The 14,918-nt window shown below is 50.2% G+C and overlaps 1 protein-coding gene across 1 annotated transcript; it reads right to left on the bottom strand.

Annotated features, from left to right (window-relative positions):
- Positions 1-6,700: 6,700 nt before the first annotated feature.
- SOWAHC (sosondowah ankyrin repeat domain family member C) lies at positions 6,701-8,793 on the bottom strand. The gene has a single exon (XM_075334275.1). The coding sequence runs from the start codon at positions 8,517-8,519 to the stop codon at positions 6,939-6,941; it is 1,581 nt and encodes a 526-aa protein (XP_075190390.1). The 5' UTR covers positions 8,520-8,793; the 3' UTR covers positions 6,701-6,938.
- Positions 8,794-14,918: the final 6,125 nt, after the last annotated feature.

The raw sequence follows: 14,918 nt of genomic DNA, 5'->3' as shown, positions 1-14,918 counted from the left end.
GCCGACGTTTTTAATTATACCATTATTGGGTAGATACAATGTTTCGATTGCCTCTTATTGCATTTTAATGCAATATTGCGCTGACCCAAAAAAAATAATTCTGGCATTTTGTTGTTTTTTTTTCCTTGTTATGCCCTTTAGCAAACAGATTATTTTATATTCATATAGATCAGTCACTTCTGAAAGCAGCGATACTAAATATGTATATTTTTTGGTTTGTTTTATTTTCATTCGGCAAAAGGGGAGGATTTTAACTTTTTTTTTTTTTTTTTTTTTTTAAACTATTGATTTTATTATTCCCTTTAGGGGACCTGAAGACTGCACAGTCCGATCGCGTCTACTGATCAGAGGAGTGCTTCAGCATTCATCTGAACAGCAGAAATGTTGATCTGTGATTGCCGGCGCTAAGATGGCATTCATAGGAACTACATCATGACAGCGATGGGTCATCAGATGACCCCCGGCTGTCATGACTACCCATGATAGATTGAGAGCAGCGTTTACCTAGTTAACAGGTGCAGGTGGATCTTAGATCCACCCACGCCTGTTAACTGCACATTGGCTGATCAGATCAGCCAACATGTGCAGCGAACCATGCGGGCTCGCCACATGAGCTCGCATTAAAAAGGACAGACACATCCTTGGATGTACAGGTACATCCAAAGTTGTGAACGGTTGAATCTGCCGCATGTCAATTCTTGCTGCAGATTTCACCCATTCTAAGTGGAGAAAAATTTGCACCAAAAACGCATGTAAAGAACATAGCAAAATACATCCACATTGTTTCTTACCTAGAGATGCAGAGAGTGTGCAAAAAATTCTGCACTAAATACTAAACTTGTGCAGGTACCACTTTTGGATTGATTATTATAACTTGGATAGCTTGTTTCACCATTGAAAACATGGATGGACTAGTAAGAGACCATTACTTTTATGAAGCTCAAACACTAAACGCAAATACCAAATGTATGGCATCACTGTGTCCTGGAAGAGAGATAAATAGTTTGTTCACATAGCAACATCCAAAAGACCAGGAAAATCTGGGGTGATCAGGTACGTTATTCCACCCCATTATTATACCAAATGAAAGAAGTGCTGGGCTGAGACATTAACCTCTTCATCCCTGAGTAGGACTAAGCCGCTTCATCCTGCACTACCTCCCAAGCATCTTCTGCAGTGCAGAGGTTAACAGGATCACTTAGTGTGCTGGTATTCAAGTATATAAAACACACTGAACACAAAGCGCTCATTCATCAGCTGCACTCCCGCTAGGAATAAAATGTGGGAAAGATTTTGCTCACACACACAGAATCAACATGGTGGTTTCAAGGCTAAAAAAACAAGACAGAATCTCATTGTTGATCAGAGTGTTTAGTTAACAGAGATGGAAGGATAGTGCAAATCAGGCAATGCTTCTTACCATAGTAACAATAGGAGATATCAAATGGTGCTGGTTATAAATTTAACAATGTAAATCCCCCTTTTATACAATAAGCATTGATACCATTAAGAGTTCACAAGTACCTACAAATGTGACACATAGAAACCCTTGCCATGCAGACAATAGGTGCCGACACCCGGGCATTGTTCTTGACATACATGGAGCCTGTTACAAAGTGCTATTTACTTACTGAGCTACAGTATAGTACAAAGTGTTTCAGTACCATTCTCTTCCTTAGGCATTTTGGTTTCTTTACAGCCTATGATCACTCTTGCAACCAATATTTTAATACTACTATGTATCTGAGAGAATTAGGAAGACACCTGTTTACTACAATTAAAGCTAGTGTCTACAGCCCCTGTGCAGAACCATGTGTGTACATCTAAGCATGTAATTAATAAGTACATGGTACACAGAATGAGATATGGGACATATCAGCCTGCATAGGAACTGTAGACACAAAACAGTAGGATATGTTCAACCCAGACAATATGTAAATATGCTTCTGTTTTTAGATATGGGGTTTACATAGCTTTTCATGTGAACTAGGAAGAAGTACCAGCGCAAGGCGTTTGCCACTTTCAACAGTTGAGTCCAACATGGAAGATTGGAATAAATAGATGTATGCAGAGCTATGATTATGTGTTTTGTTCTAGGAATCTGCATACTAGTGAATGGAATTTGTCATAATTCTATTTTACTGATTTAAGAATGTTCTAAGGAAAGATCAAGTTTGAAGCACGTCTCATTACCCATAGGCTCCCTTATAACCATTAAATGGCATAGGGAATATTTTCACTGCGGGGAAAAAAAAAAAAAAAAAGGAGGTATTCGCATCTGGTACACTTATGGCATATCCTCCAGTTATGCCATAAGTGTATCGCAGATGCTACTCCCACCAATGAGACTGATAACGGTCTTGAGAACAAGGCCCTGTTGTACGCTGCTTTCAGTGGAGAGGTTGTACAGGGACAGTGGGGTGTAAGAGTCCCAATCTCGAGACAGTGGTCACATTGCTGGGGTCACAAGTATTATATATTTATGGCATAGCAAGTGTTTACTAGATAGGAATACACCGCAAATGTGTGTGCGCTTCCTGTAGACACTTCAATGGGTTGTCAAAGAAGCAAGGAGAAGAAAAAAAAAAAAAAAAAAAGGGGTACAGCACGTCATCCTCCAGACTGAGAAAGGCCCCATGCGAGGGACCAATATAGTGCATGGGCACTGGTGTGTCAGGGTTTGAACTTGCGAGGAGTGTTCGTATTTTTATTTTGTCAAACACAATTCCTTGAAGTAAAGGACAACTCAAATATTTAAAGGGGTTGACAACTACTTGGAAAACCCCTTTTCATTCTCCACGTTTGCCTCCATTAAAACAAGACTCATGCTCACCTCCGGTGTCAGCTCTGTTCCAGTTGGTACACTTGCTCCTGTGGGTCATGTGAAGTTGTTACGTAATGCAAGCCCTGCGCTCAATCATTGCCAGCTTCCTTCTCCCGCTTTCAGACATATGACATGTCAATGGAAAGTGAGCAGCCAGATGCAGCTCTCACTTCCTCTTGATGTTCAGTTCGTCCGAAGGTAGAAGATGGCACAAATTGGGAGCGGGGCTTATTATTAGGCCTAAGCCATACGGCATGAAAATCGGTACGAGTGGAGTGTGATAAAAAAACAAAAAAAAAACAAAAAAAACAAAACCGCATTCCACTCGGACCAATATTAGCCTGTGTGTCAGCGCACATGAGCGATTATTTTCTCAGTCCTAATTGGACTGAGAAAACAATCGCAGCATGCTGCGACTAATGCGAGACTCTCTCGCACCCATTCCAGTGAAAGGGGCAAGAGAAAAATCGCACTGCACTCGCAGTACACCGGTGTACCCGCGAGTGCAGGGCGAGAATGGCAAAAGCCGGCTATGGAAGAGAGAGGGAAATAAATCCCTCCCTCCCCTCCTGAGTGCCAGCCCGCCCCCCAAAGCTGAGGTCCGCTCACATGGTCGGACCTCAGTCGCAGGGACACTCGCATGGCACTCGGCTCTGCTGTACTGCCAGCGTGAGCTGAGTGTCATGCGAGGGGATCGCAGTAATCCCCGTGTGGCCCCGGCCTTATTTAACAACTTCACGCAAGCCCTGGGAGAGCGTGCCAACACTGCTGGAACAGAGCGAACACCTGAGGTGAGTATGAATGTTATTATTTTAATGGAGGCAAGCAATCAGACTTGTGAAGGGTTGTCCAAGTAGTGAACAACCCCTTTAAGATAAATCAATAAGAGCCTATATGTGCTCTGATCAAAGCACAAACGGTTAGTGTAAATTAACAGTTATTAATTAAACAATAGTCATATAATTAGTCATTGGTCCCCATGACAGTTATGTAAACAGGATTCATTTCATCAGTTGCAGATATGTAAAATTTTAAATAGACAGTCAAACTATAAATAGGATCATTCAGGTGGCAACTTTGTGTACATATACTTACAGCAATCGTGAATACGACAATCTGCTTATGTACATGGTGCCTTAAAGGGAATCTGTCAGCAGGTTTTTGCTGCACTGACAGCAGCATAGAGTGGGGGCTCCTTGTTGACGTTTTGATAAAATCACTGCTCATCTGCTGCAGCTCTGCAAGTCCTCTCCAAAATAAGCTCACACCATGCAGTCCTTGATATCCGGCTATCCCTGCCCAGAACCACAGATTGGCAAATTACAATCACTGGTGTGGGCAAGGTTACTCAGAGCTCATCACTGAGAATAGTAATAGCGCTGCAGCAGATAAACAACTCCATTATTAAATCTACAGCAAGGAGCATAGTAAATAACATCGCTTGGATCAAGTAGTACTTCATGCTCTCAGATTACAAAGCATAAACCAGCTGACAGATTCCCTTTTACACTTTGCCATCGGTGTGCCCCTATCACTAAGATCACCCCCGGTTATGTCAATTGTTTTTAGCTCTGATCTCAAGTCACAAGAAAATTGAAAAAGTAGCACAAGTGCCATAATGGTGGCAGGAGGATCCTCGGGATAGGCAATTCTCAGAAGACACTCAGATTACATGGACATTTTTTCTTATCAAATTGCAATGTGTGACAGTACCATTATACCTTTCTTCCCTGTTGGATCTCACTGGAATTAGTAAAAACATATGTATATGTGGCAGACAAGAGGGCACTATACCCGGGACGTGTGACCCATGACCCAGGGCTCACATTAATGTCTACAAATTTCTGGAATGTTAGATTTATAAAAAGTGCTATTTATGCGATGTGCCACCACCGCAGTCTACAACTGGGCACTTGCCACGTGACTTACAAAAATAGAATGCAGACTCTTCCACAAAGTTGTGGTGCATTATTCTACATGTAATGTAGGCCCACCTGTGATATCTACATGACAGGCGGCTCACCACAAAGTGCAATTCTAACAAAAACCCTTCTCCAATATCTAATGGCACCTCGTAGAATAGGGCTAGTAGCAGCTTTGGCTCAGTTACACAAACAATGTTACACTTTAGTTACAAAAAATGTGAAACATAATTGTATACAAAATATTAATCAATAAAAAGACAACGGACGGGCCCCAGATATACACCACATCCTTCCCTCCATTCATAAAATAAATACTGCCTTCTGATTAGTTACTGTGGGCAAAAATGACATACCAAGGGGACATGAGATGATACAGGGCTGCAGGTGGCAATGTGGGAGGGCATACATCACATGTGATGGGCACCCTGGGAACCTATAGTGCCATAGTGAGTAAGAAAAGGACTGATATCATAGGGCTGAATATATCCAAGATAAAAGGAGTGCCCCTGGTGCCCCAGTATGTTCACCAGTAACCCTCCCCATAAGACTGTATCCAGGGGCACAGTCAATTACTTCCCCCCCCATAGACTGTATCCGGGGACACCAGTCATTCCCCCCCCCCCCCCCCAATAGACTGTATCCAGGGGCACCAGTCTCCCCCCCCCCCCAATAGACTGTATCCGGGGGCACCAGTCATCTCCCTCCCCCCATAGACTGTATCCGGGGGCACTAGTCATTCCCCCCCCCCCCATAGACTGTATCCGGGGGCACCAGTCTCCCCCCCCCCCAATAGACTGTATCCGGGGGCACTAGTCATTCCCCCCCCCCCCCATAGACTGTATCCGGAGGCACCAGTCATCCCCCCCCCCCCCCCATAGACTGTATCCGGAGGCACCAGTCATCCCCCCCCCCCCCCATAGACTGTATCCGGGGGCACCAGTCATTCCCCCCCCCCCCATAGACTGTATCCGGGGGCACCAGTCATTCCCCCCCCCCCATAGACTGTATCCGGGGGCACCAGTCATTCCCCCCCCCCCCCCCATAGACTGTATCCGGGGGCACCAGTCATTCCCCCCCCCCCATAGACTGTATCCGGGGGCACCAGTCATTCCCCCCCCCCATAGACTGTATCCGGGGGCACCAGTCATTTCCCCCCCCCCCATAGACTGTATCCGGGGGCACCAGTCATTCCCCCCCCCCAATAGACTGTATCCGGGGGCACCAGTCATTTCCCCCCCCCCCATAGACTGTATCCGGGGGCACCAGTCATTCCCCCCCCCAATAGACTGTATCCGGGGGCACCAGTCATCCCCCCCCCCCAATAGACTGTATCCGGGGGCACCAGTCATCCCCCCCCCCCCCCCAATAGACTGTATCCGGGGGCACCAGTCATCCCCCCCCCCCCCCAATAGACTGTATCCGGGGGCACCAGTCATCCCCCAATAGACTGTATCCGGGGGCACCAGTCATCCCCCAATAGACTGTATCCGGGGGCGCCAGTCATCCCCCAATAGACTGTATCCGGGGGCACCAGTCATCCCCCCCCCCCCCCCCAATAGACTGTATCCGGGGGCACCAGTCATTCCCCCCCCCAATAGACTGTATACGGGGGCACCAGTCATTCCCCCCCCCCAATAGACTGTATCCAGGGGCACCAGGCATTCCCCCCCCATAGACTGTATTCAGGGGCACCAGTCATCCTTGCCGTAGACCGAATTCCAGGGTACCAGTCAACCTATCCACAGATTGTATCTGAAGGCACCAGCCTGCATCAGAGGGCACCAGTCGTCGTCCCCTATAGACTGTATCCGAGGGGCACCGATCATCTGCCCAATAGACTGTATCCCAGGGCACCAGTTATCCCCCCCCCCCCCTATAGATTGTATGTAGAGGCACCAGTCATCCCCTCCATATATTGCATCCCAGGGCACCAGTCATCCCCCCTTCCCCCCGATAGACTGTATCCCAGGGCACCAGTCAGCCTCCCCATTGCCTGCAGCAGAGGGCACCAGTCAGCCTATCCACAGATTGTATCTGAAGGCACCAGTCATCATCCCTTATAGACTGTATCCGAGGGGCACCAATCATCTGCCCAAAAGACTGTATCCCAGGGCACCAGTCAGCCTCTCCATAGACTGTATCCCAGGGCACCAGTCAGCTTCCCCATAGCCTGCAGCAGAGGGCACCTGTCAGCCAAACACATTGGACTTGGGCCGGTGCCTCATGGGGCTCTTGAGTATCCGGTCCTCCTCGTCGTCCCTGGGGCACAGGTTACTGTGGATGATCTGCGTCCTGAACCTGATCTTATTGATCCGCGCTCTCCCCCCGCCGGAGCCCTTCCTGCTGATGTGGCGCCCCCCGCACTCTGCCTCATCCTCCGGCAGCTGGGTCAGGCGGTGCACGATCAGCTGTGTGGGGAGCACCCTGGAGAGCCTCCACCGGCCGGAGCCCGCGCTGCCCCCGTCCTCCTCCACAGCCGGGGAGGCCCCCACCAGCGCCTGCACATCGCGGGCAGTGTCCGGGCTCAGGTACTGCCAGGCTTTCCGCCCGCTGTAGTCTCTGATGTCCAGGTCCGCATCGCACGCCCCGACCAGCAGCTTGATGACGTCCAGGTGGCCGTGCATGGCGGCCAGGTGCAGGGCGGTGTAGCCCCCGGACGCGCGGGCGTTGATGTTGACGGGCACCCCGTGCTGCCGGGCATGGCTGAGCAGTGCTGCCAGGAGCTCGTGCTGCCCGTGCTTGGCCGCCCAGTGCAGGCAGGAGAAGCCGGTGATGAAGTCCCGGCGGGTGATGAGGCCGGGCTCGGCGAGCAGCAGCTCCTGCAGACCGTCCCAGCGGGCCCGGCAGGAGCTCACCATCCATGCGTGCTCCAGGGGCTCCAGAGCCGCCGGGCCAGACCCCGCTGCCGCCGCCCCGTCCTCCTCCTCGTTCCCGGACGATGAGCTGTGCAGTGACGAGCTGTCGGAGTCCCGCATCCCGGCCCGGAGCAGCAGTCCGCCGCGGCGCATCTGTGGGGACACCGGCTCCCGGGCGCCCCTGCGGCTGCTCCGCGGTGTCCGTCCGCTCAGCAGGAAGACATCGGGCGGCTCCGCAGGCGGGCTCACCGCATCACCCCCCGGCTCCTCAGTGACGGAGATGCGGGGAGGTTCGTGGTACTCCGGGGACCCTGTGCTCTGCGGGGACCCTGAGCTCCGGGGGGACTCTGTGGTCTCTGGGGGCCCGGGCTCCGGTGTTCGGGCAGTGTCCTCCCCGCTGCAGGGCTCCGGTGTTCGGGCAGTGTCCTCCCCGCTGCAGGGCTCCGGTGTTCGGGCAGTGTCCTCCCCGCTGCAGGGCTCCGGTGTTCGGGCAGTGTCCTCCCCGCTGCAGGGCTCCGGTGTTCGGGCAGTGTCCTCCCCGCTGCAGGGCTCCGGTGTTCGGGCAGTGTCCTCCCCGCTGCAGGGCTCCGGTGTTCGGGCCGCCTCCTCTCTACCTCCGGGCTCTGGTGTTCGGGCCGGGTCCACACCGCTGCCATTCTCCGCGTCCTTGCTCCGCTCCTCAGCCGCTCTCCGGTGCTTCTTCCTCAGACACACGTACTTCACCTCGTCCTCCAGCCGCACGCTCGCCACCTCATTCACGGTGTCTTTGAACAGTTGCCGTGCGGCGGTCCGGGCCTCTCCGGGAGGCGCCATGGCCAGCAGTGGTCGGAAATGCTCCAGCAGCTGTTGGTTGGCCACACGGCCGCCTCTCTCGCTCAGGAAGCGGATGACCGAATCCCGGCTAATGTCGTTCATGACTGCCGGCTGCTCGGACAGGTGGCAGAGGACATGTCACAGCGGCTCCTCCCCTGTGGGAGGCTCAGCGGGGGCGGTGAAAGAAGGACCTCTCCTAGCAACCGCTGCGGCGCTTCTGTGATACAGCCGCCGCTGTCCCCTGGTACCCAGTGCGGACTGTACCACTTCATTCAGAGCATTAGAAAAGGGGAGGGTCGCTGCTGACTGCCAATGGCTTCTGACTGAACTGACGCAGCCAATCACGAGACTCCCCTTAGCGTGTGCGCCAGTGGCCGGACCTGCGCTCTGCATGGAGCTATGTTATCTCACTGACAAAGCTTTGCCTATGTAGCTGAGGACAAAGCATGTGCGCGCAGCCGCAGAGCTCAGCACAGACAGTGGGGGAACTGCAGGAAAACTTCTCCCGGGGCTGAAGTCATCAGTAGCTGCTGCCTCCCCCTTTACTTTGCCTCTGTGCTGATATGATCACAGAAACAGCTCGACCACAGGTCCAGCTCTGCTACATCCATATCAGTGTGTATTATCTACAGTACGCTTAGCAGTACTGAGCACAGACTGTACTGTCAGCATCAGCCACAATGGAGCTCCCAACATTACACTTCGGCCAAATCCATAAATCCATCCTCATAAGAGGAAAGCATGGAGGCTCAGTGGTTAATACTGAACTTGTGCGGCACGGAAGCTCAGTGGTTAGTACTAGACTTGTGCAGTATGGAGGCTTAGTGGTTAGTACTGGACCTGTGGAGCACAGAGGCTCAGAGGTTAGTACTGCACCTTTGACGCACGGAACCTCAGTGGTTAGTACTGGACCTATACACTACGATGGCTCAGTGGTTAGTACTGGACCTGTACAGCACAGAGACGCAGTTGTTAGTACTGGACCTGTGCAGCACGGCAGCTCAGTGGTTAGTACTGCACCTTTGACGCACGGAACCTCAGTGGTTAGTACTGGACCTATACACTACGATGGCTCAGTGGTTAGTACTGGACCTGTACAGCACAGAGACGCAGTTGTTAGTACTGGACCTGTGCAGCACGGCAGCTCAGTGGTTAGTACTGCACCTTTGACGCATGGAACCTCAGTGGTTAGTACTGGACCTATACACTACGATGGCTCAGTGGTTAGTACTGGACCTGTACAGCACGGAGGCTCTGTGGTTAGTAATGGACCTGTGCAGCACTGAGGCTCAGTGGTTAGTACTGGACCTGTACAGCACGGAGACTCAGTTGTTAGTACTGGACCTGTGCAGCATGGAGGCTCTGTGGTTAGTAATGGACCTGTGCAGCACTGAGGCTCAGTGGTTAGTACTGGACCTGTACAGCACGGAGACTCAGTTGTTAGTACTGGACCTGTGCAGCATGGAGGCTCTGTGGTTAGTAATGGACCTGTGCAGCACTGAGGCTCAGTGGTTAGTACTGGACCTGTACAGCACGGAGACTCAGTTGTTAGTACTGGACCTGTACAGCATGGAGGCTCTGTGGTTAGTAATGGACCTGTGCAGCACGGAGGTTTAGTGGTTAGTACTGGACCTGTGCAGCACAGAGGCTCAGTGGTTAGTACTTGACCTGTACAGCACAGAAGCTCAGTGGTTAGTAATGGACATGTGCAGCACGTAGGCTCAGTTGTTAATACTGGACCTGTACAGCACGGAGGCTCTGTGGCTAGTACTGGACCTGTGCAGCAGGGAGGCTCAGTGGTTCTTTGCATTATTTGAGGTCTGAAAGCAATGTATTTTTTTGTTATTGACCATTTCTCATTTTCAGAAAATAATTACAATATATATATATATATATATATATATATATATATATATATATATATATATATATATATATATATATATTTACTAGCTGTAGTACCCGGGCGTTGCCTGTCTCTATCCCAGTCTCTGTCTGTCTGTCTCTGTCTGTCTCTTTCCTTGTCTGCCTGTGTCTAAGTCTCTGTCTGTTTCTAGCTCTCTGTCTGTCTCTGTATCAGTCTGTCTATCTCTATCTCTGTGACTCTGTGTCTGTCTGTCTGTCTCTTTCCCCATCTGTCTCTGTCTCTCTGTTTTTGTCTCTCTGTTTCTGTCTCTCTGTTTCTTTCCCCATCTGTCTCTTTCCCAGGTCTGTCTCTTTCCCCGTCTGTCTCCCTGTCTCTTTTCCTGTCTATTTCCCTGCCTGTTGTTGTACATCTCTTTGTCTGTGTCTTTTGCTATCTGTCTCATTCCCTGTCGTCCTGTCTCTGTCCCCGTCTGCCTGTCTCTGTCCCCGTCTGCCTGTCTCTGTCCCCGTCTGCCTGTCTCTGTCCCCATCTGCCTGTCTCTGTCCCTGTCTGCCTGTCTCTGTCCCTCTGTCTCTGTCTGCCTGTCTCTGTCCCTGTCTGCCTGTCTCTTTCCCCGTCTGTCTCTTTCCCCGTCTGTCTCTTTCCCCGTCTGTCTCTTTCCCCGTCTGTCTCACCGTCTGTCTGTCTCTTTCCCCATCTGTCTCTATCTCTCTCTTTCTTTCCCCATCTGTCTCTTTCCAGGTCTGTCTCTTTGCCAGGTCTGTCTCTTTCCCAGGTCTGTCTCATTCCCAGGTCTGTCTCCCCATCTCTTTCCCTGTTTGTATTTGTCCACCTCTTTGTCTGTATCTTTTGCTGTCTGTCTCTTTCCCTGTCGTCCTGTCTGTCTGTCTCTTTCCTTGTCTGTCTCTATCCAGGTCTGTCTCTTGCCCCATCTGTCTTTGTCTGTCTCTGTCTTTTTCCCTATCTGCCTGTCTCTGTCCCTGTCTGCCTGTCTCTTTCCCTGTCTGTCTCTTTCCCCGTCTGTCTGTTTCTGTCTGTCTAATTCCCCGCCTGTCTCTTTCCCTGTCTGTCTCTGTCTGTCTCTTTCCCCGTCTGTCTCTTTCTCCATCTGTCTCTGTCTGTCTCTCTCCCCATCGTCTGTCTCTCTCCCTGTCTGTCTCTCTCCCTGTCTGTCTCTCTCCCTGTCTGTCTCTCTCTATCTGTCTGTCTCTCTGTCTGTCTCTTTCTGTCTGTCTCTATCCGTCTCCCCACTGACATCATATTACCTCACACATAAGCTTCTTATACTGTGACTGTCCTTTGTTCCTATAGCAAACAATCACAGCTGGTATTAAAACCAGTAGTTCCAGGATCCATTCACTTTAATGGAGGCATGTTTTTTGGAGAGTAACTAAAGCGCGGGGTTAAATTTTCCCATCAAAACATAGTCTACAACGTTCCCTGGGTCACATGGGACATCTGTGCAAAATTTCGTGATTGTAAATGTGACGGTGTGGATTCCTTTAGCGGACATACACACACATACATACATACATACATACATACACTCAGCTTTATATATTAGATACACATGCACTACAGTTCAAAAGTTTGGGGTCATCCAGACAATTTTGTCTTTTCCATGAAAAATCATACTTTTAGTTATCAAATAAGTTGCATAATGAATAGAAAACATAGTACAGACATTCACTAGTTTAAAAATAACGATTTTTACCTGAAATAATAATTTTCTCTTTCAAACTTTGCTTTTGTCACAGAATGCTCCCTTTGCAGCAATGACAGCTTTGCAAACCTTTGGCATTCTAGCTGTTAATTTGCGGAGGTAATCTGGAGATATTTGACCCCATGCTTCCCCCCTCCCACATGTTAGATTGGCTTGATGGGCACTTTGTGCGCACCATACGGTCAAGCTGCTCCCACAACAGCTCAATAGGGTTGAGATCTGGTGACTGGGCTGGCCACTCGATTACAGATAGAATACCAGCTGCCTCCTTCTTCCCTAAAGAGTTCATGCATAATTTGGAGGTGTGCTTTGGGTCATTGTCCTGTTATAGGATGAAATTGGGTCCAATGAAGCGCTATCCACAGGGTATGGCATGGAGTTGTAAAATGGAGTGAAAGCCTTCCTTCCCTTTTACCTTGTACAAATCTCCCACTTTACCAGCACTAAAGCAACCCCAGACCATCACATTACCTCCACCATGCTTGACAGATGACGTCAGGCACTCTTCCAGCATCTTTTCAGTTGTTCTGCGTTTCACAAATGTTCTGTGTGATACAAACACCTCAAACCTCGATTCGTCTGTCCACAACACTTTTTCCAATGTTGTTCTGTCCAATGTCTGTGTTATTTTGCCCATATTAATCTTTTCCTTTTATTAGTCAGTCTCAGATATGGCTTTTTCTTTGCCACTCTGCCTTGAAAGCCAGCATCCCGGAGTCGCCTCTTCACTGTAGACATTGACACTGGTGTTTTGTGGGTACTATTTAATGAAGCTGCCAGTTGAGGACCTGTGAGGCGTCGATTTCTCAAACTAGAGACTCTAATGTACTTGTCTTGTTGCTCAGTTGTGCAGCGGGGCCTCCTACTTATCTTACTACTTTGGTTAGAGCCTGTTTGTGCTCTCCTCTGAAGGGAGTAGTATACACTGTTGTAGGAAATCTTCAGTTTCTTGGCAATTTCTCGCATGGAATTTCCTTAATTTCTAAAAACAAGAATAGACTGTTGAGTTTCACATGATGAAAGTTCTACTTTTTTGGCCATTTTGAGAGTTTAATGGAACCAACAAATGTAATGCTCCAGATTCTCAACTAGCTCAAAGGAAGGTCAGTTTTATAGCTACTCTAATCAGCAAAACTGTTTTCAGCTGTGCTAACTTACTTGCACAAGGATATTCAAGGGATTTCTAAACATCCATTAGCATTCTAACCCAGCAAACATAATGTACCATTAGAACACTGGAGTTGTGGTTGTTGGAAATGGGCCTCTATACACCTATGTAGATATTGCATTAAAAACCTGATGTTTGAACTGAAGCCAGAATAGTCATTTACCACATTAACAATGTATCAATGTATAGAGTGTATTTCTGTTTAATTATGTTAGCTTCATTGAAAATGTGCTTTCCTTTCAAAAATAAAGAAATAGCTAAGTGACCCTAAACGTTTTAACTGTAGTGTGTGTGTATATATATATATATATATATATATATATATATATATATATATATATCTATATCTATATATATAATTGCCTTATTCTGTCTGTCTGTCTGTCTGTCTGTCTATCTGTCTGTCTGTCATGCTCCAAAATTGTGTCCTTACGGTGACACAAAGCTGATTGGCCGCTGGGCTCGCCATGGCCCCGCCCCCCCACACCGATTGGCCGCTCGCCCAGGCTGCGCCCCCCACACGGATTGGCCAGCCGCTCGCCCAGGCTCCGCCCCCCCCACAGAATGGCCTCTTGCCCCGGCACCCTGCAGGCATTGGCAATTCGGCCACGCCACGCCCCGCCCCCCCTCACGCAATGCACGCTAGCTCTGGCCCCGCCCCCTCCCTCCCCCCCGCGCATTCCCCGAACTGACATGGCTGTCACGGAGGTGAGTACTGTACTCCCCAACCACCCCCACCCCCCCCCCGGCCCCCGCTCGCACGGGAGTGGTGTGGATACGTTGGTAACCATGCTCGCATGGTTACAAGCGCATCAAGGTCCTGCTGCGGCGGAAGATCCACACGCACACACATAACAGCACACACACAAACATACACACACATCAGATCACACTCACTCTCACACACACACCTCACACACACCTCACACACACCTCACATCGCATCCACACACTCACAGCATCCGGCGATATCGCTTGCTTCTCGGCCTCGATACTGTGCTGTTGTGACCTTCCAGGACCTGACGGAGGATCACATGGCCAGAGGCATGTGGTATCTCCGGATGTTGTGAGTATCAGCGCGTATGTGCGATATCGTCAGTGTCTGTGTGTGTGAGTGGATGCGATCGGGTGTGTGTGAGTGGATGCGATCGGGTGTGTGTGAGTGGATGCGATCGGGTGTGTGTGAGTGGATGCGATCGGGTGTGTGTGAGTGGATGCGATCGGGTGTGTGTGAGTGGATGCGATCGGGTGTGTGTGAGTGGATGCGATCGGGTGTGTGAGTGTCGGCAGAGGAGCACGGCGTGCTGGAGGAGGCTGGGAGCAGAGAGGCTGATCATGGGGAAGGCTGGGAGGGGGAGGCTGATGCTGGGGGAGACTGGGAGGGGAAGGCTGATGCTGAAGGAGGCTGGGAGGGGGAGGCTGGGAGGAAGGAGGCTGGGAGGAGAGAGGCTGATCCTGGGGAAGGCTGGGAATGGGAGGCTGATGCTGAGGGAGGCTGGAAGGAGAGAGGCTGATGCTGGGGGAGGCTGGAAGGAGAGAGGCTGAGGCTGGGAGGAGAGAGGCTGATGCTGGGGAAGGCTGATGCTGAGGGAGGCTGGGAGGGGAAAGCTGATGCTGGGGAAGGCTGGGAGGACGGAGGCTGGGAGGAGAGAGGCTGATCCTGGGGAAGTCTGGGAGAGGGAGGCTGATGCTGGGGGAGGCTGGAAGGAGAGAGGCTGATGCTGGGGGAGGCTGGAAGAAGAG

This window comes from Anomaloglossus baeobatrachus, chromosome 2 (assembly GCF_048569485.1).
Source record: "Anomaloglossus baeobatrachus isolate aAnoBae1 chromosome 2, aAnoBae1.hap1, whole genome shotgun sequence".
NCBI lineage: Eukaryota > Metazoa > Chordata > Amphibia > Anura > Aromobatidae > Anomaloglossus > Anomaloglossus baeobatrachus.
The sequence above is the reverse complement of the archived record's forward strand: the minus strand, read 5'-3'. Positions and strand labels throughout refer to the sequence as shown.